The sequence below is a fragment of the Mangifera indica genome, chromosome 5 (genome assembly GCF_011075055.1).
Source record: "Mangifera indica cultivar Alphonso chromosome 5, CATAS_Mindica_2.1, whole genome shotgun sequence".
Classification (NCBI taxonomy): Eukaryota; Viridiplantae; Streptophyta; class Magnoliopsida; order Sapindales; family Anacardiaceae; genus Mangifera; species Mangifera indica.
The window spans coordinates 20,546,680-20,568,991 of record NC_058141.1 but is presented as its reverse complement, the minus strand read 5'-3'; the positions used below and the strand labels follow the sequence as shown (position 1 = coordinate 20,568,991).

Here is a 22,312-nt window from a genome sequence, read left to right as displayed (position 1 = left end):
TAAAATAATACTTCATCAAATAGTGATATATTATTATTTTTATATAAAATTATATATATTATTTATACATAATTTTATTGTTTGTATTTAGATGTGTAAATGATATTAATCTTCATAAAATATGTTTTATAAACTAAAGAAAATACATTTTCACTGTTAAAACTAAAGTAACACTCCGGTCAAGTATTATTTAATTCAAATTTCAATTAATTGCATTTATGTAAAGTTTGATCTCAATGAGCTAAAAAGTTATATGTGCAAGTTTGAACTCAAAATAGAAACAATTAATTCAAATTTAACTGAACTTAATAAATTATACTTAAACCCTATAACTTATATATTTATCATCTTTATGGGTTGAATAGTTGGATTGAGTTAATGTTTGGAGTATGCATCAATTTAGTTGGTTGGGCCTACCTATTAAGAAGAAAAAAAATTTCATATTAAGTATATTAGTGCTAAATTTGGGTTTTAAACTAATATCATGTTTTAAAAATATAATTTTTTGTATAATATATTATGTATTATATAATATTGCATGATAAATTTTTTATATGAATAATAATAAAATAATTTATTTAAATTCAAAAGTTTTCTAATACATTTTTATAATGTCATTATTTCTCCCCATAAACTTATATCAATGCAAATGAATATATCATTACATTAATTTTTGATATATCTTATAATATATATTTTTTATATTTTCTCATATCATATAATATAATATGGTATGTAACCGAGTACACCAGATTTTAATTACCATGAATTAAAGAAGATGGTGGGTTGGTATTATATAAGTAGCGTCCGTCCAAAAGGAGAATGAGTTGATGGTGATGAGATCAGCAGATTCCTCAATAGACGGCCAGATTGAGAAATGCGTACACGTGGCAACCTTTTTTGTCAGTATTCCGGCAGTATCACAACAACTCAACACTTGGTATCAAAATCCTAATCATTGTACTTCTTTAGTGCTTTCATTTTAATATGTATTATTATTACTAGTGCACAATCACACCGTTCCTTTCGGTTATTCTTAAACCACTAAAGTGCCCTTTTAATCATGATTCCTCACCAAGTCACTACAAAATTCTCATTCAAACGCACTCTAATTACTTTAATTGTATGCTGATTCTCCATTTGTCTGTCTTGTGAACAAATTTTGGCCGGATTTTTATTAATAATGGAGCAATTTGTTTAGCAAGTTGCCGGATTCCTATACCCTCCACTATAAGCCATTCGGAGCCCATTATAGATAAATTAGTTGAAACTAAGAGATTTTAAACTACTCAAATTCAATTTCAAAACAAAATCAAGAAGTTAAGTTGAGTCCAATATTATTTGCCTCATTTTCATAAAACTTATCAAGTTGAAATTCATATAGATATCAACTTGTTAGTTTTAAATTGTTTTTCAGATTCGATTTAATCTCAAATTATGTTTTATTTAAATTTAATCCAAATCAAATCCAATCAAAATTGAAGTTATAATCATCAATGGAGTCAAGTTGACAAATTACTTATATATAATTGTGTGGTCAAATTTTTCTATAGTAAAATGTATTAGAATCGTATAAAAAAAACAACTAAGTATAAGAGAGCAATGAATAAACATATCGTTAAAATATAAATCGACCCATATATATGGTTGAAAGTCAATTTATAAAAAAACTATGTGTAAAAAGTAACTTTTAATATATAAAAGAACATAAATTTAAATTTTTGTTAATAAAGTTTCATTTGATGACTTTTATCTCGAAGAGAAGATTTAGTTAGGGTAAAAAAAATTTTTATTACTTAAAAAAATATAACAATAAATATAAACGTTTAAATAACAAACCGAATCATTTGATTAAATTTCACTGTTTCTTGTTATTTATTGCATAAAATTACAACCCTGGTTAATTTAACCTTTAATCCCTTATATTTCACTGCAACAAATTTGACCTCTTAAATTTAATGTTTGAGTGCATCCCTCCACAACACATGAAAAGAAACTAAATAAATGCTAAAAACCTATTGCCATTTGAGGTTTTTTTTTTTTTTTCAGATGTAAGGTAATAAACTTTTCCACAAGGTTAATATTAGAAGAATTTAAAAATAAAAATTTGTCTGCCATTTCATGAGCAATTGAATTCATGTCCTCCACGTTACATCCAACCTATGTCCCACCGTGTATATTCAAATTAAGGGCTACTGAAGAAGATTTCCTGCCTTTAAAATAAATTAAAAAAACATTTCTCCTGCGAATATTAATTTAAAATTTATTAATTATAAAACGGATGAAAAAAAAACTGGATATTTTTAATTGAAATTAAATAATTTGTTTTCAATTTTTAAAAAAAATTATATCCTATTTAATTAATAATTATAAAAACTAAAAAAATATAAAAGATTTTTGACAAAATTGTTCATCATTCATCGTTACCGTCTTAACATACTGCTAACAAACTATCTTTATTTTAGTGGATCTGATCATTTTCATCAACTCTAAATACATATGGATTGTTAACTATTTTTGAATGATTTTCAGAAACAAAGAAATTCAAAAAAATGAAACAAAGTAAGTTAGAGAATAAAAATTTTAAAATAATTAAGATAAAAGTATAATTTATTTATATTATTAAAAATGTAAGTGATATAATATAAAGTTACGAAAATATTATTTAACTATTAAAAACAAAAAAATTAAATGCAAAAAATCATCAGTTTCATCAAAATTCAATCGGCCTTCAAATGAATTAATTAAGGCCTCAATTTCTTAAACTTGGAAACCGTGTGGCAAATCCGTAGTTAAGGCAAATATCACAGGTGATTACATTTCTTGTATTATATATTAATCCGTCCCCTGACTTCTTCACTAACACATATAATATTTATTCTATCCAGAAAATGCAGGCCATAATGCCCTGTCGTTTCACTCCTACAAAATTCTTTTCTCCGGAAACACTCTCTCCGGTGCATAACGCTTCATATTCAGTCAAAATTCCACAAGCTATATCAATTTCCTCTCCAGATAGCCAATTTTCCACCAGCTTAACAACTGAAGTTGACGACTCCATCGCTGCCTTTTGGGACTACCAGTTTCTGTTCGTGTCACAGCGCTCAGAAACAAGCCAGCCCATCACTCTTCGCGTCGTTGAAGGTTCAGTTCCCACCGACTTTCCTTCCGGCACGTACTATCTTGCCGGTCCGGGTTTATTCACCGACGATCACGGTTCCACTGTGCACCCTCTTGACGGCCATGGTTACCTGCGAGCGTTTGATATCAACGGCGTCACTGGTGAGGTCAAGTTCACGGCGAAGTACGTTAAAACGGAGGCACAAGAAGAGGAGCATGATCCCCACACTCGTTCGTGGAGGTTTACTCATCGGGGTCCGTTTTCAGTGCTGAAAGGAGGAAAGAAAATTGGTAATACAAAGGTGATGAAAAATGTGGCTAACACGAGTGTTTTGAAGTGGGGGAGAAAGTTGCTGTGCTTTTGGGAAGGTGGGGACCCGTATGAGATTGAATCTGGGACGCTGGATACTGTGGGGATGTTTGATATGATCAACGGTTGTGATTCTTTGCCGGACGGTGGTGAGAGAAGTGCTGATGTATGGGACGTAGCTGCGATGATGTTGAGGCCGATTTTATATGGTAAGACTATTTTGCGTTTCGAATTATTATATAACATGATTTTAAAACTATAGGTTAAAATTCATAGTACACGGCGACTACAACAACAACAACAACAACAACAACAATTGTTTATTAATTCCAGACATCGCAGTTTACACATTAAATGTGAGAATAATGATACTACTCGTCTTGTTATGAAACCATTCAGCAGACAATAATAAATAAATAAAAAAAAACCAAAACAGCGACACAATAACATTAATATTTTATGTGAGAACCCTAAAACTAGAGGCAGTAGATATATCCATAAATTTCACCTAAACTGAGAGAAGATTGCAAGATGAACAAGAGAGATTGAACATTTTAAGTGAACAAAACATTACAGAAACCCTAGATCTCCACAAAATTTGATGATTTACCATGTAAATCACTAAGTGCAATTACAAACAATAATTAAGTTACATAAACAGTGATTTACAGTAATAAAGCGAATAAAAATAATAAATAGATATATTTAGAAATGTCTTGTTTTAGGCTTTTGCCCCCACATCCAAAAATTCATATTTTTGGACCACCACTTCATTAATTTGAATAACTCATTATAAAATTTTGATCATTATTATGCAACAATATTAATGACTACAAATAAACTTATATGTCATCATATAATTAAACAATGTAATTATTATTTTATTTCTATTTGAACTAAACAATTTTAGCTTATCAAGTTTGAACTCTACTTGTGATTAGTGTTGGTGCCAAAGTTTGTCTTATCAATGATTCATTTTTTTATTCTCTATTTGTGCTTCTTTTTTGATGATTATTATTCTTCTTTCTTTATTAAATATTTTTCTTCTCAAACAATTCTTTTCTCTCTTTACAGTTATTGTTCAAAAATTTAAACTAGTCATGCTTGATTTGTGTATGTTAGAATATATTATAGTTTCTTATATTAGAATATATTCTGAATATTTAGTTTCCCATTTTTTAAGCATCACAATATAAGTAAATGAATCCATGTCTTTTCTTTTGATGGGTTGAGATATATCACTAGCAACATTATGTCATAGTTTTCAACATTTAAAAAGTCAGACATTTCTTAGACCCAAATAATATGGTTAGTACCATTAAAAATTGTACCAATAAGGTGGGAAATGTCTAAGTTTTCTACGAAAATAATCCTCCAATAATGATCACAATTAAGGAATGAGACTAGCTCATAACCCAAAAACTTTAATGCAACCAAATAAACAGGCCCAAAGCCAACTCAAATCACCAATTCAAGAAGGCTTAAGGACTATTTCCCACCCAATTTTTAATGCAAAGACAAGTATATACTTATATGGTTTCAAAAACTTAAATACTTATTTATGAGCTAATTTTTGTTACAATTGTCTATTAGAGACAAAGGTAAAATCATTATTTTACCATTAAATCCTAAAAATTTATATCATTTTCCTCTTTTAGTTTAAAAAACTAATAATTTTCTTTCAAGATTAAATTAAAAAAAAAATCACTTTTTTCCTTTAAACCCTAAACCTAGGGTTTCAAAATCTGGAATCTACAATGGTGACAGACGCAGATTTGGATGGTGACGAAAACACCCATTATGGCGACGAAAGCAATCGAGAAGACCAAGACGATAAAAGCACCCACTGTCTGAAATCTAGTAGAAGAATTGTTCGTCAAGATGAATCATTTTGTCTTGAGTTGTCAAGATATTGCCTTGAATCGTCATTTGTTGATGAAGAGAGACAAGGACGATTCTCTCTCTGTCAACAAACAAAGACTTCATCTTCGTCCATTTATTGACCTTGTCAAAGTCTCTTTGTTTGGGTGGGAAGATGGGGTTGTTAGAGATAGAGTGGCGATTAGAGAGGGGAGAAAAAACCTTGTTGTTTATTTTTCAAGTTTGGTTTGATTCCAATCAATGCATAATCAAATGATATAACTCTAATAGATGTTTCTATTTTTGTTTATTTTTAACGTTTGCAGGAGTGTTTAAAATGCCACCTAAGCGGTTGTTGTCCCACTATAAACTAGACGCTCAAAGGAATAGACTTCTTACGGTGTCATGCAACGCAGAAGATATGTTACTACCGCGTAGCAATTTTACATTTTATGGTAAAGCTTATACGATTTATCCAATTTTGGGTCTGTGCTGCACTGTACTGTACCATATATTTCTTCTTATACTCCGTAATTTATTTACTCATGTTTGCAGAATTTGACCCAAATTTCAAGTTATTGAACAAGCAAGAATTCAATATCCCCGATCATTTGTTGATCCATGACTGGGCATTTACAGATACTCATTATATACTATTCGCCAACAGAATTAAGCTTGATGTGGCAGGTAATTATACGAGCTTATGGATTATCACATTTTTTTAAAAAATTAAATTCAAACTTTGTTTTATTGAGTAGATTAAACAATAGATTTTTTTTTATAAGTTTTTATATTTTTTTAATTGAATAAATTAAACTTTCAAAATTTTCCATAAGTTCAAGTGAGATTGTTTCATACATACTGTTAAACATTGTGCAGGATCAATGACAGCAGTTTGTGGATTATCTCCAATGATATCAGCTTTATCAGTGAACCCCAGCAAGTGCACGAGTCCCATTTACTTACTTCCTCGGTTTCCTGATCATGAATCTGCCGGAGTTCGAGATTGGAGAGTGCCTGTTGAAGCTCCTTCGCAGATGTGGCTGTTGCATATCGGCAATGCTTTTGAGAGAAAGGATGCCGATGGGAACTCAGAGATTCAGATACACGCTTGCTCTTGTTCCTATCAATGGTTTAATTTCCAAAAGCTTTTCGGTAAGGCCTTCTTCAAGTCCTAGTAACATTAAACTTTGAATCCATCCGCCGTATTATCTTGCTGCTTTAACACAAAGTTAGGAAATCTTTGTTGTTTGACAGGATATAACTGGAAAAATGGTAAACTAGACCCTTCGATTATGAATGTAAAACAAAGGGATAATGAATTGTTGCCTCATCTTGTTCAGGTACTCTCACCTTAATAATATTTTTATATTTGAATCAGACATTAACTTGTTTAGGGTTATATTTGAATCAGACATTAACTTGTTTAGGGGTATAAGCAAACCAAACTGTTTAAATTTCCCTCAAATAAAATATTAGCAATAAACTTTTAAAATTTTGAATATTGCATTTATATTCTTTAAAATTTATTTTAGATTTAATTAAAGGATTATTTATATAACTTATTAGATTTAATAGTTTTATAAAATTATAGGGTATAAATATTTTTTTTCTTATACTATTTAGTTCAACTAAATTAGATTACACCTCTCCTCCGATCATAGAGTGTTGACCAGTGAACTAATTTAATAAAAAAAAAAAATTTAATTAGACAAATTTGTGACTTAATACTATATGATGAATATTCCTTATTAGACCATTAATTGCAAAATTTTATCTACTTTATCGACATTTAATTAGAATTAAATTTTATAGAAGGACACAGACAATCATATATCATTACTAGGGTTTTAAAACACTATCTCTCAATGGGAAATGTAGACATTGGCATTGAATATTATCAATTTTTAAAAAATTAATTTGGTAAATACGATATTTTTGTTTGCTTCACAGGTTTCTATCAACTTAGATGCTAATGGGAACAGCCAAAAATGTAGAGTGGAGCCTTTGAATAACTGGAGCAAGCCATCAGATTTCCCTGTTATAAATCCAGCATTTTCTGGCAAAAAAAATACGTTAATTTATGCGGCAACATCTTCTGGCTCTCGCCAGGCGTTGCCACATTTCCCATTTGATACGGTGGTGAAGCTGAATGTTTCAACCAATACTAACCGTACATGGTCCACTGGTGCTCGAAGGTTTATTGGGGAGCCTATTTTTGTCCCCAGAGGTGTCGAAGAAGACGACGGTTATATTCTTGTGGTTGAGGTGAAACAAAATCCAGAAAAAAAGTTTGGTATTTTTTATAAAAAATAATTGTGATAGATCAATGTCTCTGAGTGTTAAAATTGATGCTTCTATAATAGGATAACAACAATTTGAGGTATCAAAGAAAAATTTGGTTTCTTCCATAAAAAAAAAAATCTATAATTTGATTTTTTTTAATAAGAAAATTTTAAAATTCAACAATTTCAATAAGAAACAGAATTTAGTCTTTTTAATTAAAAAATACAGTAATTTTATCGCTTTCGATATTGTTATCTCTTTTTCTAAGTATAGGATTTCAATGTAATAACATTAACTCACTATTTTGCAGTATGCTGTGTCAATACAAAGATGTTTTTTAGTTATTCTGAACCCTATGAAGATTGGAGAAGTTGATGGTGCGTTGATAGCTAAACTCGAAGTCCCTAAGAATTTCAATTTTCCACTTGGATTCCATGGTTTTTGGGCCAACGTCTAGTGATTAATTTATGAGTGTGCTTGCCAGCTTCGCAAATCTCATAAACAGGCGTTGCAGTCATACAAATTCTAACTTTTCACAACATTTTACTTATATAGTTTTAAGTTTATCACACAAATGCTAAATAATGTCTATATTGGCTTTACACCGATATTTGGAAATTTGTATTATGAAAGTAGGGATGCAGTTTGATTGAACTGATAATTCAGCTGGAGAGTGGAAATGACGATTTGAGCCCAATTTGAGATATTATAATTAAATTTTATAGCTTATTTATTTATTAATTTCTTTCATATTAGAAAATATGACTCGTCATTAATTATACTTTTAAATTTATACATGATATTAGTTAGCCAGTCAGTCAGTGATTAACTCTTAGCAAAGGCTAATTAGGATGATCATGAGCAATTTGTTTTTTTTTTTTTCAAAAGAAGGCTGGAGAATTGGGCATAATAATTCATCAATTGGGCCCAAAAATTTATAACAAGCCCAGCTAAAGATGCTTTGATATCGTCGGCCGGTTTGTAATTGCGAAAACCCCAATCCCGAAACCTTCTTCCTCCGATTCAAAATCCTACGCAGAAGGCAGATACAAAGGATAGAGGGAAAGTGAAGGGTGTCACTACCGGCGATCGCAATGTCGGGTTTTTCATTTTCTCAATCTGGCCAATCGTCAACCTCCTCCCCGTTCTCGTTCGGATCTTCCTCTTCATTGGGATCCACCGCTTTCTCTTCTTCAAACCCTAGTACTTCTTCCCCTTTCTCACTCTCTTTCAACGCCGCTTCTTCAAACCCTAGCTCTACTGCCTCCTCAACCACTACATCTCCTTTCTCTTTCTCGCTAAACACCTCCTCTTCCATCACCACCACTTCCACAAATCCTAGCTCCGCTTCTTTTGGCTTCGGTTCAGGTTTATCTAATACCGGTTCAACTACTACTCCATCCCTGTTTGGGGCAACTTCATCCTCCGCTACATCCGCTTCCTCGCTGTTCGGAACGCCTTCAACTTTTGGGACTGCGTCATCCGGCGGTGCATCTGCACCCTCACTGTTTGGAGCATTTACATCCAGTACTACTACGACGCCGTTTGGAACATCGTTTTCTGCCACCAGTACCTCTTCACCGTTTGGAACAGGTTTATCCGCAGCAGGAAACTCTGCCTTTCCCTCATTTGGATCGTCTACTTCAGTGGCGGCAACTTCTAGTTCTCCCTTGTTTGGAGCATCTTCTTCCGCGGCTGCGACTACAGCTTCTCTCTTGTTTGGAACATCTTCATCCACGGCTGGGACTACAGCTTCGCCTCTGTTTGGAACATCTTCGTCCACGGCTGGGACGACAGCTTCGCCCCTGTTTGGAACATCTTCGTCCACGGCTGGGACTATGGCTTCGCCCCTGTTTGGAACAGCTTCATCGACGGCGGGAGCTACAACTTCTCCCCCATTAGGAGCATCTTCAACCACCACAGGTTCTGCGACATCCTTATTTGGAGGTATTGGTGCTTCCGCTGCGTTTTCTACTACAAAATCAACTACTCCTGCATTTTCCAGCGCGTTCCCTCTGGGTTCATCTTCAAATTCGACTTCAACTTCAACCACTGGTTCATCTCCATCTTTCTCGGCGTCTACTGGGTTTTCCATCCCTTCTAGTTTCTCATTTTCACAAAATACTCAAAGTTCAACATCTACAGCTTCACAACCTTCGCTAACATCTTCTTCATCATCCGCAAGCTCTTCTAGCTTTTCATTTGGAACACCGGCTTCTCAGCCTTCATTCAGCTTCAACAATGCTACTGCAGCTTCTTCCACCGCCGGAATCTCTAGCACACCTTCCGCAAAGGCCACTTCACTGTCTTTTGGCGCAACACCTTCAGCGCCATTGTTCTCTACCGTCACTACCACAACTGCTTCCACCTCTTCCGCCGCTAGTACGGCCACACCTGCTACAACTACAACTGCTACATTGCCTGCTATTGGTGTGAGTTTTTCCTCTGCTGCAGTTACATCTTCAGCATCGGCACCTGCCAGCTCTGGTTCCAGTTCTAGTTCTTTTACTGGTTTTGGCATGATCAGTAGTACATCTACTTCTTCTGGGACTACTAGCTCTTTTACAGGTTTTTCACTGTCCACAAAAACAGCTACGCCTGCTTCTTCATCACAATCACAATCTTCAGTTGGGGCACCTGTTTTCAGTGAGTTGGCTAATTCTTTTACTTGAGAGTAGTTCACTGTTTCTATCAACATGATTTTTGTTAGTTGTGTTAGATTACACATGAAGTAAATTATGTTGTTAAATATCTACTTTTTAGTTAAATTCGCCCGATAAAGTAATAAGAGATACATTTGAGGATGATGTTGATAATAATTTGATATTTAAGAAGTAATTAGTTGTTAATTATTTGTTGGGTTAGAGTGTTTTTAGCGCCTTCATAGATCATTCATTCAGAGAGTGAACTGCCAGAATTCCTCCATAAAAAAGGGTTCATGTGACAGTATTACCTTTTGAACACTGGATAAGTAAGCGAATGAGTCAACAAATGTTTGCTTCGGCCCATGAGCATATAAGTGACCGTAGGAAGAAAACTCCTGGTCCTTCACAGCAACAAGGCCTCGAGCAGGTAGAATTAGCAACTATAAGAAAAATGGAAAGTCTTAGTGTCAGGTGCATCTTTAGGGTTCTTTTTCCAAGGCAAAGTAAGAGATGGAACTTATGGAATTTTTGGATATATTACGGCATGGGAATGGAATTCAATTAATATAAAAATGAATTCTTTTATTTTGAAAATTACCTTCCAAGGGGTTTAAGTCGCTATTCAAAGATGGATAAAAGTAAAGGCTTTGGTAGTTTTTCTTTTCAGGTCATGGAAAAGAGAGTGCCTTTCTCACCCAAAACCAAAAAGAAAAGCAGTCCGATTGATACGTCGATTTTGATTCGCTTGCCTCAAAGACGGGCATTAGGCCACTACTGATGTTGATTCGAAGGAAGAAGGATCAGATCGGTGAGTAACATCTTCTTGTTTCATCTGGCACCACATTGCTTTATAGTCAAATAGGAGCCTTCCTAACTAACCATAGGAAGGTTAAAATCCTGATCTCTCAATAGGTGGGAGTATGTCACGCACAAATTCATGTTCCCAATCCCAGCTGTAGTCTTATCTACTGTGAATACGTAGTCGAACCGTACTATGTATCGAAACGATAAGAATGCATTGGATTTTTTCTCGCTCAGAGTAAGGACAAAGCAGGAGATCAGAAAGAAGATAGAAAGTCAAATAGCTGATAGGGCTGCAGCTAAGAGCAAAAGTAATAGGGATAGCGTGGGTATGACTATCATCAAAGTACATATGAAGATGCGTAGGCAAGAGATCCCTAGTCTTAGAGCTAGGAGTTGACTTTCACAGTGAGATAGACGTGTAACATAAATAATAAAAGAAAGCGATAGCGCTAGAAGTAGAAGGAAGACTACTAGATTTAGGAGTTGGGGAAACATACTCTTTTCTTATGTTACTAGAGGTTACGCTTGAACGTCATAGTCTTTTTGCGAGTCACCGACATCAACACTAACTTCAGCTTAGAAGGTTGACTTTCTAAACATATTTTGGGTAGTTTCAAAGGTAGTTTACTTGCTTACTTGTTAAGGAAAGGAGAACTGCTATTGAATCAGCTGCGGTAGTACTTCATTTCCTTTATCTACAGATTGCTAGTAGTGAGGATAGTCTTTTAGATAGTGTTATATACATTACTCTAAATCCACCCCCCCCCCCCCCTTCCTGCATAGGAATCTAGGGCTGCCGTGTTACGAGGGCCGTCTCCAGCTCTAGTTCACCTACGGGATAGTATGTATGGAGCTTTTAATGGAAAGTAGGGGAAAACAGCTGATAAGCGACATGTTGAAGAGAGAGCATTGCCTGGCCCAGACTCTTTAAGTCAGTAAAGCCCTATCGACTCAAGCCTTAACGCTTTCCCATATCCGCTGTTAGGAAGAATCCGTTTTAATCGCATATCTGCGCAGATGCGCTGTCAATAGAGACTATTCAGCTTTCTGCCACATATTGGCTGTGCTTGGCGCTTATCCGCTTCAAGAATAGGTTGCATATATAAGAAGAAAATCCACAGCTATTGATATTGAATCCGCAGTTTTGCTTGCGAATTCGAAAAGGCTTAGGGCTAGCTCCCTCAAATTCAGTCAGTAGGGTTTGGCATTGAATAAGCTGTCTGCGGGCTAGCGCTATCTTATCTGCTTTGTCTATCGAGCGGTCACGGTGAAGGGAAAGGAAGCTAAACCGAAGATATAGAGAACAAGCACTGATTCTATTAGAAAGAGACGTTTTACCAACCCTTTCTCTCTTTCATAGTCCAATTGAATTGTCTTTTAGACTAGTGCTACTTTAGTTGAAAAAACGGGTATGAAGTCTGTCAAGTGAAGTCAAGGGTTATGAAGGATGCCGAGAATAAGCTCATGTCTCTTGTTAGTTAACCCGTAAGATGGCTAGGTGGCCGAGTCCATAGACGTAATATTATTAAAAGGATAAAGGTTCTCACTCCATAATGGGAGAAGGTTTCATTCAACTAGTCCAATGCCTGGCCTTGGCTGCTTTCCATTCTTTCGATTCCTTCTCTCCCTGCTCTCAGTCAGTCCAAGCCAAGGGGAAAAGGCTTGCAAATAGGGTACCAAGCAATCTTGCGAGCTTCCGTTTTCAAGTTCAGAATCCGATGTGAGGAAAAGAATCCTAGATCAAGGTAGTAGCACGGTACGGGATCAGTCCCTTGTTCTCAGTGCTTAGTGTGAAATGACTTAGTCAAGAGATCGATCTTAGGATACCGGCAAAGGAAGAAGGTGGATACTACTTTGATTCCGATTCGGAAAAGAAGATGGATAATCTCAATAGTCAAGGTTGGTTTGAAAGAAAGAAAGTAAGCGCTTGCTAGCATGGTTGTTAGAACCTCTCTCTGCCTTAGTAGCCTGTCTGTGGTACTAATTCCTCTCTCTGTCTCTGCTTTATGGTTGTTAGTTCAAGTAGGCCAAGCTGAAGTCAGTCCGGTCAATCAATCAAGCATTCCATCGAAGCAGTAGGACGTACCTCTTATATCTTCTTTCCTGCCAATCCGCTTTCAAGCTTCAGTCTTCAAGTCAAGATTCAGTAGTCCGTCCAGTCTGAATCAATGCTCTAGTCAAGTCAAGATTCAGTAGTCTGTCCAGTCCGCTTTCAAGCATTCCATATTATGAATTACTATGAATTGAGATAGAAAATTTTCAACTGAATTTGTCTGTCCAGTTGGAATAATTATTCTTTTTGATGCCTTTCCAGTTACTCACAAAATAAGTATTCTGAGTGTTCTGTATGCTATTAAGGGTTTATATAGGCTATAAAGACAAAGGGGATGGTGGTGGATAGGTTAGAAATTAATGAAGTAGCCAAGGAAACCCATTGAAGTGCAAGGGAAACTTCAGCAGGTTTTTTCTAGGGCTGATAAGAGGGATTTAATGAAGATGAAAATGGCAGGTGTGCAGAAGTAGCATCTGCTGCTATGTTTGATGTAGGTTCCATTCTTAGGTGGTCGAATGCTTTTAGTAATGATAGTCCTTGTGCTGTTATTTCGACTGTCACAAACTATGGAGGTTTATCTTCTTCAACTTCTGAAGTTTTCATACAAGTTCATATATACAGGTATCCCTACCTCAACTTCTGCTGCAGCAACAACTTCAAGTACCAGTGCTCCCGCTGCTCAAACGTCTTCCTCTCTTGTTGTGGCTTCCAGTAGTGGGTATGTGTATAATTCTTAAAATCTAATGTTATGTTTCAACTTTTTTGTGCTATTTAAGCTATCTTGACCTTCTTCAGCTACATTATGGTTTTCTCTCTTATAGGACAACTACAACAGTCAGTACGACAGTGTCTGCTACACCAAAATTACCGTCTGAGATCACAGGGCGAACTGTTGAGGAGGTTTTTATATTCTTTCCTTTTCGTGGCATTGTGGTGTAGCCTTCTACTTTGTACCCTCAACTTTGGTTTGAAAGATTATATGTGTTGCAATTTTTATGGTTAAAAAATTGCTTGTCATATCTTTTGTTTTGTTACAATGAAATACAAGTTATTCCGTCATGAAAGGCAGATATGCCCACCAGAACAAATTGTATTAAATACCCTAGACCAAAATTCTTCCTCATTTTTTATTCTTGGAGTACATGTATATTTCCTTTATGTAGAGGAATAATGGCAACACATTTTTTGTATCTTTTTAGTCGGCTTATTTCTATTTCATATATTTTTAATATTATTATTTTTTTATGTTCGTTTGAAGATCATCAAGGAGTGGAATGCGGAGTTACAAGAGCGCACTGGGAAGTTTCGGAAGCAAGCTAGTGCCATAGCTGAGTGGGACAAGAGGATCTTGCAAAACCGTGATGTCCTTCTCAGGCTTGAGGTGACATATGGTTTATACATTATATTGGTGTAATATTAACGCATGATTTCTCAATACTCTCTTATTTGTGTTGATGACAAAGTCTAGTCCTGCTAAAAAAGGTTTTGGCTGTCTAAATTCACTTTTATCTTGAGGGACTGATTAGCTTTGTGCATATAATTTAAAAAACTATGATTGTTTGTCTTGCTAATATATGAATTTTGTAAGCAGATTGAAGTTGCAAAAGTGGTTGAGACCCAGGCTAACCTGGAGCGACAGCTTGAGTTAATTGAAACTCATCAGCAAGAGGTAATTCTGACGAGTTCTTTTGTTTGGATATTTAGTTGTGTTTGTTGAAGGTATATGCTTTTGCAAAGTTGTAGAAACATTTTCTTTTGTTTCTTTTATTTTTAATTTGTTCTACAGTCTCCCATTTGCTTTTCATGACATTATTGATGATTGAATTATCGTGACCATTACTTTTGTTATCATATGGAGATGTTTTCTTCTATGCTCACTTTTTACTTCTGATTTTGTTACTATTAAGTAACATGTATCTATGCATCTGAGTATTGTGTCCTGCATTTTTAGACCTTCCAAAATGTGTTTTTGTTCTGTATCAAAATCAAATATTGGTGGCATATTTTTTATATGCATCTGAGTAACATGTGTCTATGCTCAGATTGTGACCCCATCTCTCAGTTAACCACAAACACTTAATATATATGAGTAAGAAGTGTTAAATATTGGTGGCATATTTTATTACTAATTGTGGTTCTCTCTTCTTCTTCGGAAATATTATTAGGTTGATAAGGCTCTACAAAGTATGGAAGAAGAAGCTGAGTGCATTTACAAGGATGAGCGTGGATTACTTCTTGATGATGAAGCCGCCTCAACTCGAGATGCGATGTGAGAATTCTGTTCTGATGTTTTAGCTTAACCTAGTTTTTGATTGAATGGAAGTTGAAACTCTAGTCTTTTATACACACTAGTAATTAGTTTAAAATAGCCTGCCTGGTTTGGGTCAAAATTCACCCCTCAACAATCATTTTTGAGAACTTTTTTGCGGTTCTCATTTCAGGTATGAGCAGGCTGAATTTATCGAGAGAGAAATGGAGCAGATGACTGAGCAGATAAAATCAATCATTCAGACTTTAAATGCTAACCAGGCAAGGACGTAAATTCAATTATTTTAGCCTTTTTAATAATCTTTTTTCAAGAATTGTTAGCGATATGAGACAATTTTGGTTTGTTTTAGGGGGGAGGACTTGATGGAATTGACGGGATGGCTCCACTGGATGTGGTTGTCCGAATTTTAAACAATCAACTAAGTTCTTTAATGTGGGTTGATGAGAAGGTTTGTAGTGATTATTCTTGTTCATCTATTATTGAAATATTATCATGTGAAAGACATGTTAGATGAGATTTTCATGCCAAGGATCTCAAAACCTACTCCTCTCGCACCTCCTTTTAGCATGTGGAAAAATGAGAATGAATTGTACATATGTTCTTAGTTTTAAAGTATATATAGTTTCTCTGGTTTTTGTGTAATTGTCCTTATTGCAAGAGCACTTATATCTTACCCTGATATCTCACCAGGCTGAGGAGTTCTCTCTGCGCATCCAAAAGCTTGCTAACCAAGGTTCTGCTGCAGATCGTGAATTGATGGGTCCAAAATTTTGGATGTCTTGATCCATTTTTTTTCATTGGATATGATTGATTATGAATATTTGGAGCCATCTGTAGGCTTTTTGCATTGTATGAATTCCAAAAACCTTAGGAAGTAGATATTTGAACTCTGTTTTTGGCCTAGCGAGATGCCTGTCAAACAATTCACATTGGTTTTCCCTTCCTTAATTTCTTTACAATGCAACCTAAAGGAGTAAACATGAGATTTTGCGTTAAGATAGATTTGATTTTTGTTTTTGTTAGCATCTATTGGGGCAATGTCAGTCCAATTTGTCTTGGTAAATCATTTGATCTGGAATTCGGGGTCAGATATTTAAATGGATCCCATAGATTGAAAATACTTTGTATCTGGAGAAATGTATGATGGTTTTCGATAGATACAACCAAGTTGTCATATTTAATGGTAACGCATTTCTCTGCCAGGACACCATAAAAAGTCATGTGGAGTCTGACAGGACAATCTTTTCTGATTTCTTAGTAGGGCTTGCTTGGGTTTGAATTTGTCTGGTTTAAATAAATTAAAATTGTGTCAAAGTTTTAATTCAAGGATTCCGTTGGAGTTCAAGGGTTTGCTAGTAATTCTTTATTATAGTGATTTTTGTCTAATGATTTTCTTTTGGTAATTTTTTTTTTACAACGGTTTTATTCTCCTTTATTGGCTCGTTTTCTCTATTATTATTATTTATCATTTGAATCAGTTTGAACTCGCCTTTATGGATTCAAAGGGAGTTCAAGTATGTCTTTATTCGGGATTCAACTCATTTCGAAATCACTGCTAAACTTGAGAGTAGATTTCACTTTGAAATACAAACAATAAACCAATGGGTTTGAAATACAAACAATAAATTCATAAGGAGTGAATTACATCGTGTTTTCCCTGGGAATCTTTACGTCTATAAATAAATGATGACTTTGTATTAAAATCAAGCCCCGTGAAGGCGACCCAGAATCACAATCAAGAGGATCACAAGGGAAAGAAGCAAGGATGACCTCAATTTGTCCTCCAAATTGCCTGGCCCTAGAGTTTCTTCACTGGCCTTTCCCTTATCATCAAGAGAAAATACTTCATTCATCAGCAACTGGAATTTGTCGATGAGTTCCATAACTTTTGCTTTTGTAATCTCTAAAATCCACCTCAAGATATCACTGCCTAAATTTGGCTCTTTATCTGACAACACGAGCCTTGGAGTTCCAGCTGCACAGATCAATTGAAATCACCTAACAAAATCTGCTTCAGCATTACATATTTATGCAAATGTATGAGCAATATGTAGAACAGACCTAGAAAGGGTGAGTGACGGAGCTTCCTGACCAATTCATTGTTCATTACAGCGTCCCAAACTGCTTCATCAGATGATAGGGAAACCGCCAATCTCTGCATGCAATGCAAATCCAGTCACAGAGACATAAAGTCTAAATAGTGTATTTGAATCTTACCATGTTTTCAAAGTTGAACGGGGCATTGACTCAATAAAGAAAATAGTTTGATTTAACTAATGAACCATTTTTAAATAAATATTAGAAATATTATTTTAAACAGTTACGTTTATAGTTTTATCAAATATTACATTTAAATTACATTTAATCAAAACTGGATTTAGTACGGTGGTCAAACGTGTTCTTAATGACGTCAGTCCTCAGTCCCTACAACCATGAGACATACAATCTATTATACGTGATTCCTAGAAAGCAATATTTTCAAACCTACTGTATACAGCAACTTGATAAAGGGATCAGACCTACTGTATACATTAACTTGGTTTGGATACGGTAACCCAACAGTCAGAACCGTGAAGAAGGATGATTCTGATGGTTCAATCACGGTCCACCCCCGATCAAAACACCTAAGTGCCCGCCCCAGTTTCCTGAACAATCCAATCGGTCGGTTCGATAGGGTTTTCAAATCCATGCTTGAAAGTGAAAAAATGAGAATTCCTCAATGGAACTGCTATCTTAATGTTAAATTAATATATTTAGGAGGAATCAAAATCATCCTCATTCGGATTAATCACAGAACTATACCAAAAATTGTAAATGATAAAGGGTAAGAATGAAAGGAACGCACTTTGACTGATGGGTCAGTCAGCAGCAGACGAAAAGTATCGACAGCCATCCCATAGACTTGAGTTAGCAGATCACAGCTCCCCAGCAGTGGTTGGAGCCACTTCAACTCTGGTCCAGAAGACGCAGAAGAAATCCCAAGAAGAAAACTGATTCAAGTGCCAAATTTTATAATACTTATTCTAATACCTTTTTAATTGAATCAAATTAAAATAGCAGAAAAAAAAAAAGCCTGAAACAACTTACTTCTGAAGAGCGGCAACTGAATTTTGGACTTCGATTTTTGATGGAACTGAATAGAAAACCGTATTATATGAGGACCCACTTGCTCTTTTATCTCCTGTTCCTTCTACAGACTCTAGTTTTCTACAAGTGTTAGCGTGGGAGGAGCAGGAAGCAGCACAGGATTGTTTGAGAGGAGCAGTAATTTCATTGGCTGAATTTAGAAAGTTCAGATTGGAAGAAGCCAGAGAAGAGAGGTGGGGAGGGTTTGATGCAGAAGAGAACTGAATCATAGGAAGGTCTATGCTCATCGCTCCTCCTCCCATGTTCAGGATTTTTCACACTGAGTCAAGCTTCTAGGGATAAGAAAAGGAGATAATTTTTCTTGAATTTATGAACTCTATGCTCTTGACTGACTCGAATCTTCCCTATTAAGTTACCACAAATCAACAGTGTGTTGAGATAATTATGTGTACCGTGTAGCGTCATTTAGCCAACCAGCCAGTTCCCATAAAATTTCTGTTTGGCTTTATTATAACCAAATTTAAGTTAAAGTTTTAATTTTATTGTTTAATTTAAATTTTCATTTAACAATATTATTTATTACATTAATAATATTATTTATTTTATTAATAATAATGTTTTTTCTGACGGTGATATTATTTTACCTTAGGTGACATTTTAAATAAATTTAAATGAATTTAAACTAATTTAAATTTAAAACTAACTATTTAGAATTCAGATCAAATTTAAACTAATTCATAAAGAATCAAGTATGGTATTCCAACTAGCAAAAGAACAAAGGGTTAACGAACTTTTCTTGAAAGAGGGCTCAGGAGTGGTATTATAAGAGCAACCAATTGAATTGATACAATAAAAATATAATAATCTGCTCGGTTTAAATTGATGTTTAAAGTTTAATTAATTATTAAATTAAATTGATCTGTGATTGAATAGATGAATCACACTAAATCACAGTTTAATCGTTCAATCAATACGAAAAAACCATCTTACTCAGATTCGGGTCTCAGCAATTATAAAAAAATTGTTATACGCCCTTACCATAATTCTGCATAACATATCTCATTTTCGAATCTATATTTTATACAAATTGTAAAACGACGACGTAATTGGTGAAGCTCAAATTGGTTATGTTGTATACAGAAAACGGGGGTGCAAAAGCAAAAGCGCCGTTAAAGAAATCGAGAAACAGTTGGTCGAAATTCAGAGAGTGATCAGTGATCTTCTCGCAACGTTTTCTCATCTTTCCATAGACATACATGTGGTTCACATTTTTCTTATTTCAAAATGAATGTATACATTCTTTTCTTTTCTCTAAATTATTTTTTTCAAATTTCAAACTGAAAGTCTTGTTAGATCATATGGCGGACGGATGCGCGCAGTCCCATTACGTTCAGTTGACGCGAGATCAAGCACCGTCTGAAGATATCACCCCTGGAGAACTCAATCAACCCGTTCAAGTTCCTCAGGTTTTGCTGTGCTGTGTTGTGTTGTTCTTCTTGTTGAATGTAATCGATTTTGATGCGGTTATGAAACGAGTTCTTCTTTCTGTTTGATCTGGTAGGATTTATAAATGAATATGACTAGTATGAGAAAAGGGACAAAAAGAGGGAGATTTTCTTTTTCTATTTTTGAAGAATTTTTTGATCTATTTTCAAATTATTGGAGAGATTTTAACAAATTTTTATACTGTAATGCAAGATCATCTACTATTATGCAGTTGAATGTTCAAAGATGCTGTCAATGTGGACAAGTCCTACCTGAAAGCTACGAGCCTCCTGCTGATGAAGACTGGACAACTGGAATTTTTGGATGCGCTGAAGATGCTGAAAGTTGTAAGGGTCTTATTAGCCGAGCTAGAATAATATTATATGCACTACACCAAGACTTTTTATGATTGCTTATTACTTAACAATTATATGATAAGACCTTAACAAGTTTATGTAACTGTTTATGAATATTAGTTTCTGGCTTCAGTTGAAATACATAATCCATGCTTCCTCAATTGGTTTCAGATAGATAAAGGAGTGTGAAAGGGTAACATTGATGAATAGTTGAAATCACAGAAAGGTGACTCTAGGTGTGTTGAAGTGACAAAATGAAGTGTTTATGGGAATTAGGGCTGGATGTGATCCAGACCAAGTCCAGATAAGGCCAAGTTCGAGATCGTTTGGAATTCAAAAAAGTCAGTTTAAGAATGGCGAGTTGAGGTTCAAATTTAGTTTGAAAATAATTTTACTTTAGATTTGATCCAAACTAACTTAAACCCGAATCTTTGGATCGGCCGAACTTGACCTTAGCTCAAAGAGCTTGGATTGAATCCAAACCTAATGAGAAAATATAAGGAATAGGAAGTAATCACAAATTGGGATGAAAGTTACTGATTAAATTCACTTTTCAAATGATGATATTATAATGTTTAATTGTGGGATAATGTTTATTGGCAAATAATGACTATTCCAAATTTTAATTCCTTGCTAAAGCACGTTTGATCTTTTATCATGATTGTTGATCACAATAAATTTTTTTTACATTGTTTGACAGGCTGCACTGGACTCATTTGCCCATGCATGTTGTTCGGTCATAATGTTGAAACATTGAGAGAAGAAATTCCTTGGACCAATGCATGTGTCTGTCATGGTATGTGCATTGAAGGTGGATTGACACTGACAGCAGCAACTGTACTCTTCCATGGAGTCGACCCCAAGACTTCATTCCTCATACTTGAGGGCCTGCTTTTTGCTTGGTGGATGTGTGGCATCTATACTGGCATGTTTCGACAAGCATTACAGAAGAAATATCATCTCAAGGTTATTTTTCTTAGTTGCTAGTCGAGTTTTTAATAATTTAAACAAGAGTAGTTTTGTACAAGATCAGGGGTAAGTGCATGAACATGTGTTATCTGGAAGTAGCATTTAGGCCATGGATGTGCTGCAAATCTTAGTTTGTCTTTGCTCTGTGTAATTTAATGTTTTCAGGTAGAGTGAACTAGCTGGTTTATTGGTGTAGAGTTTAGATATATCATCTTTAGTCTATCCTCTCCCAATAATTTGATTTTTTTCAGATTGTCCTTCTTCATCTTTCTTAGCTTAATCCTTTTAAAGTTGAGTAGCATAAAGTATAATCCTTTAAATTGAACTTAGAGATAAACTTCATTTATCTGAGTCTTTGTAGTTTCAGTTCCTAAGTTTTTGCTTGCCTGGATTGGATACTCCAGAAATTAGATAGTTCATAATAGCTGCCATTCCTTTCCTAATTTATAGATAGCTACAAAATTCAAGGCTTAAATGCATTTTGCTTACTCATTCTGCCGCTGCTTTTGCAGAACTCACCATGTGATCCGTGCATGGTTCATTGCTGCTTGCATTGGTGTGCTTTGTGTCAAGAGCACAGGGAGATGAAAAACCATCTGGCTGAGAATGCAGTTAGTCAAGAGGCTGTTGTTAACCCTCCACCGGTTCAAGAGATGAACTCTGGTGAGAACAATCAGTCTGCCAAATCTGCACCATCTACAAACGATGAACACCACAATTTGGAGTTGCAGTTGCAGCCAGTGTAGGACTTTATAGTCCATATATATAGAAGTCACATGGACTGGCTGCCAGAAAAATGATACATGAAAAGATTTAACTTGTGCAGGAACTCTGGATAGCATAGTACCAATCTGTTGCCATTTTTAGTTATCTATTTTGATTGCATTCTCTGCAGGGAAAAAAGTGAAATTACAAAATAGTTTGTTTTCAGCACATTGACCGAAAGGAGTCGTATGTGACTGGCTCTGGTATATCTAACAACTGTTCTGACTTTTTCAGTAAAGCATTCTTCAGTAACACTTGTATATTTAGGACCTGTACTAGAATGTGTGAAGATTTCGTGTGGAT

At 35.0% G+C, this 22,312-nt stretch overlaps 4 protein-coding genes across 7 annotated transcripts; 3 read left to right on the top strand and 1 right to left on the bottom strand.

Moving 5' to 3' along the window:
• Positions 1 to 2,903: 2,903 nt before the first annotated feature.
• Positions 2,904 to 8,033, top strand: LOC123216443 (carotenoid cleavage dioxygenase 7, chloroplastic-like). The gene is made up of 7 exons (XM_044636847.1): positions 2,904 to 3,639; positions 5,617 to 5,745; positions 5,846 to 5,977; positions 6,170 to 6,445; positions 6,548 to 6,633; positions 7,244 to 7,558; positions 7,887 to 8,033. Exons 1-7 carry the CDS (start codon positions 2,904 to 2,906, stop codon positions 8,031 to 8,033), a joined length of 1,821 nt encoding a protein of 606 aa, XP_044492782.1.
• Positions 8,034 to 8,481: 448 nt separating this feature from the next.
• LOC123217053 (nuclear pore complex protein NUP62-like) lies at positions 8,482 to 16,343 on the top strand. Its single transcript, XM_044637801.1, has 9 exons — positions 8,482 to 10,222; positions 13,700 to 13,796; positions 13,900 to 13,978; positions 14,337 to 14,459; positions 14,670 to 14,747; positions 15,244 to 15,347; positions 15,520 to 15,607; positions 15,697 to 15,795; positions 16,038 to 16,343. The coding sequence occupies exons 1-9, from the start codon at positions 8,671 to 8,673 to the stop codon at positions 16,128 to 16,130; spliced, it is 2,313 nt and encodes a 770-aa protein (XP_044493736.1). The 5' UTR covers positions 8,482 to 8,670; the 3' UTR covers positions 16,131 to 16,343.
• A 553-nt stretch (positions 16,344 to 16,896) lies between these two features.
• On the bottom strand, positions 16,897 to 18,872 carry LOC123215996. The gene is made up of 4 exons (XM_044636333.1): positions 18,435 to 18,872; positions 18,193 to 18,337; positions 17,409 to 17,502; positions 16,897 to 17,322 (listed from the first exon to the last, which is right to left on the bottom strand). Exons 1-4 carry the CDS (start codon positions 18,734 to 18,736, stop codon positions 17,051 to 17,053), a joined length of 813 nt encoding a protein of 270 aa, XP_044492268.1. The 5' UTR covers positions 18,737 to 18,872; the 3' UTR covers positions 16,897 to 17,050.
• Positions 18,873 to 19,541: 669 nt separating this feature from the next.
• LOC123216031 (cell number regulator 6-like) lies at positions 19,542 to 22,280 on the top strand. 4 transcript variants are annotated; one of them, XM_044636381.1, is made up of 5 exons: positions 19,542 to 19,692; positions 19,779 to 19,900; positions 20,152 to 20,266; positions 20,976 to 21,241; positions 21,757 to 22,280. In XM_044636381.1, the coding sequence occupies exons 2-5, from the start codon at positions 19,793 to 19,795 to the stop codon at positions 21,988 to 21,990; spliced, it is 723 nt and encodes a 240-aa protein (XP_044492316.1). In that variant the 5' UTR covers positions 19,542 to 19,692; positions 19,779 to 19,792; the 3' UTR covers positions 21,991 to 22,280. The 4 variants fall into 4 exon arrangements, with proteins under 4 accessions (XP_044492316.1, XP_044492315.1, XP_044492318.1 ...); XM_044636380.1 differs by having other exon boundaries at positions 19,544 to 19,900; XM_044636383.1 differs by having other exon boundaries at positions 19,545 to 19,900; positions 20,133 to 20,266.
• The last annotated feature ends 32 nt before the right edge of the window (positions 22,281 to 22,312 follow it).

Coding starts and splice junctions, on each gene's coding strand:
- LOC123216443 (XM_044636847.1), top strand. CDS start 2,904: ATGCCCTGTCGTTTCACTCCTACAAAATTCTTTTCTCCGGAAACACTC. Junction 5,746..5,845: donor TAGCAATTTTACATTTTATG/GTAAAGCTTATA, acceptor TCATGTTTGCAG/AATTTGACCCAAATTTCAAG. Junction 5,978..6,169: donor AATTAAGCTTGATGTGGCAG/GTAATTATACGA, acceptor AACATTGTGCAG/GATCAATGACAGCAGTTTGT.
- LOC123217053 (XM_044637801.1), top strand. CDS start 8,671: ATGTCGGGTTTTTCATTTTCTCAATCTGGCCAATCGTCAACCTCCTCC. Junction 15,348..15,519: donor GCCTCAACTCGAGATGCGAT/GTGAGAATTCTG, acceptor TTCTCATTTCAG/GTATGAGCAGGCTGAATTTA. Junction 15,796..16,037: donor TAATGTGGGTTGATGAGAAG/GTTTGTAGTGAT, acceptor ATATCTCACCAG/GCTGAGGAGTTCTCTCTGCG.
- LOC123215996 (XM_044636333.1), bottom strand. CDS start 18,736: ATGGGAGGAGGAGCGATGAGCATAGACCTTCCTATGATTCAGTTCTCT. Junction 18,338..18,434: donor TCAGTTGCCGCTCTTCAGAA/GTAAGTTGTTTC, acceptor CACTTGAATCAG/TTTTCTTCTTGGGATTTCTT. Junction 17,323..17,408: donor CCGTCACTCACCCTTTCTAG/GTCTGTTCTACA, acceptor TGATCTGTGCAG/CTGGAACTCCAAGGCTCGTG.
- LOC123216031 (XM_044636380.1), top strand. CDS start 19,691: ATGTGGTTCACATTTTTCTTATTTCAAAATGAATGTATACATTCTTTT. Junction 20,267..20,975: donor CGCTGAAGATGCTGAAAGTT/GTAAGGGTCTTA, acceptor ATTGTTTGACAG/GCTGCACTGGACTCATTTGC. Junction 21,242..21,756: donor AGAAGAAATATCATCTCAAG/GTTATTTTTCTT, acceptor CTGCTTTTGCAG/AACTCACCATGTGATCCGTG.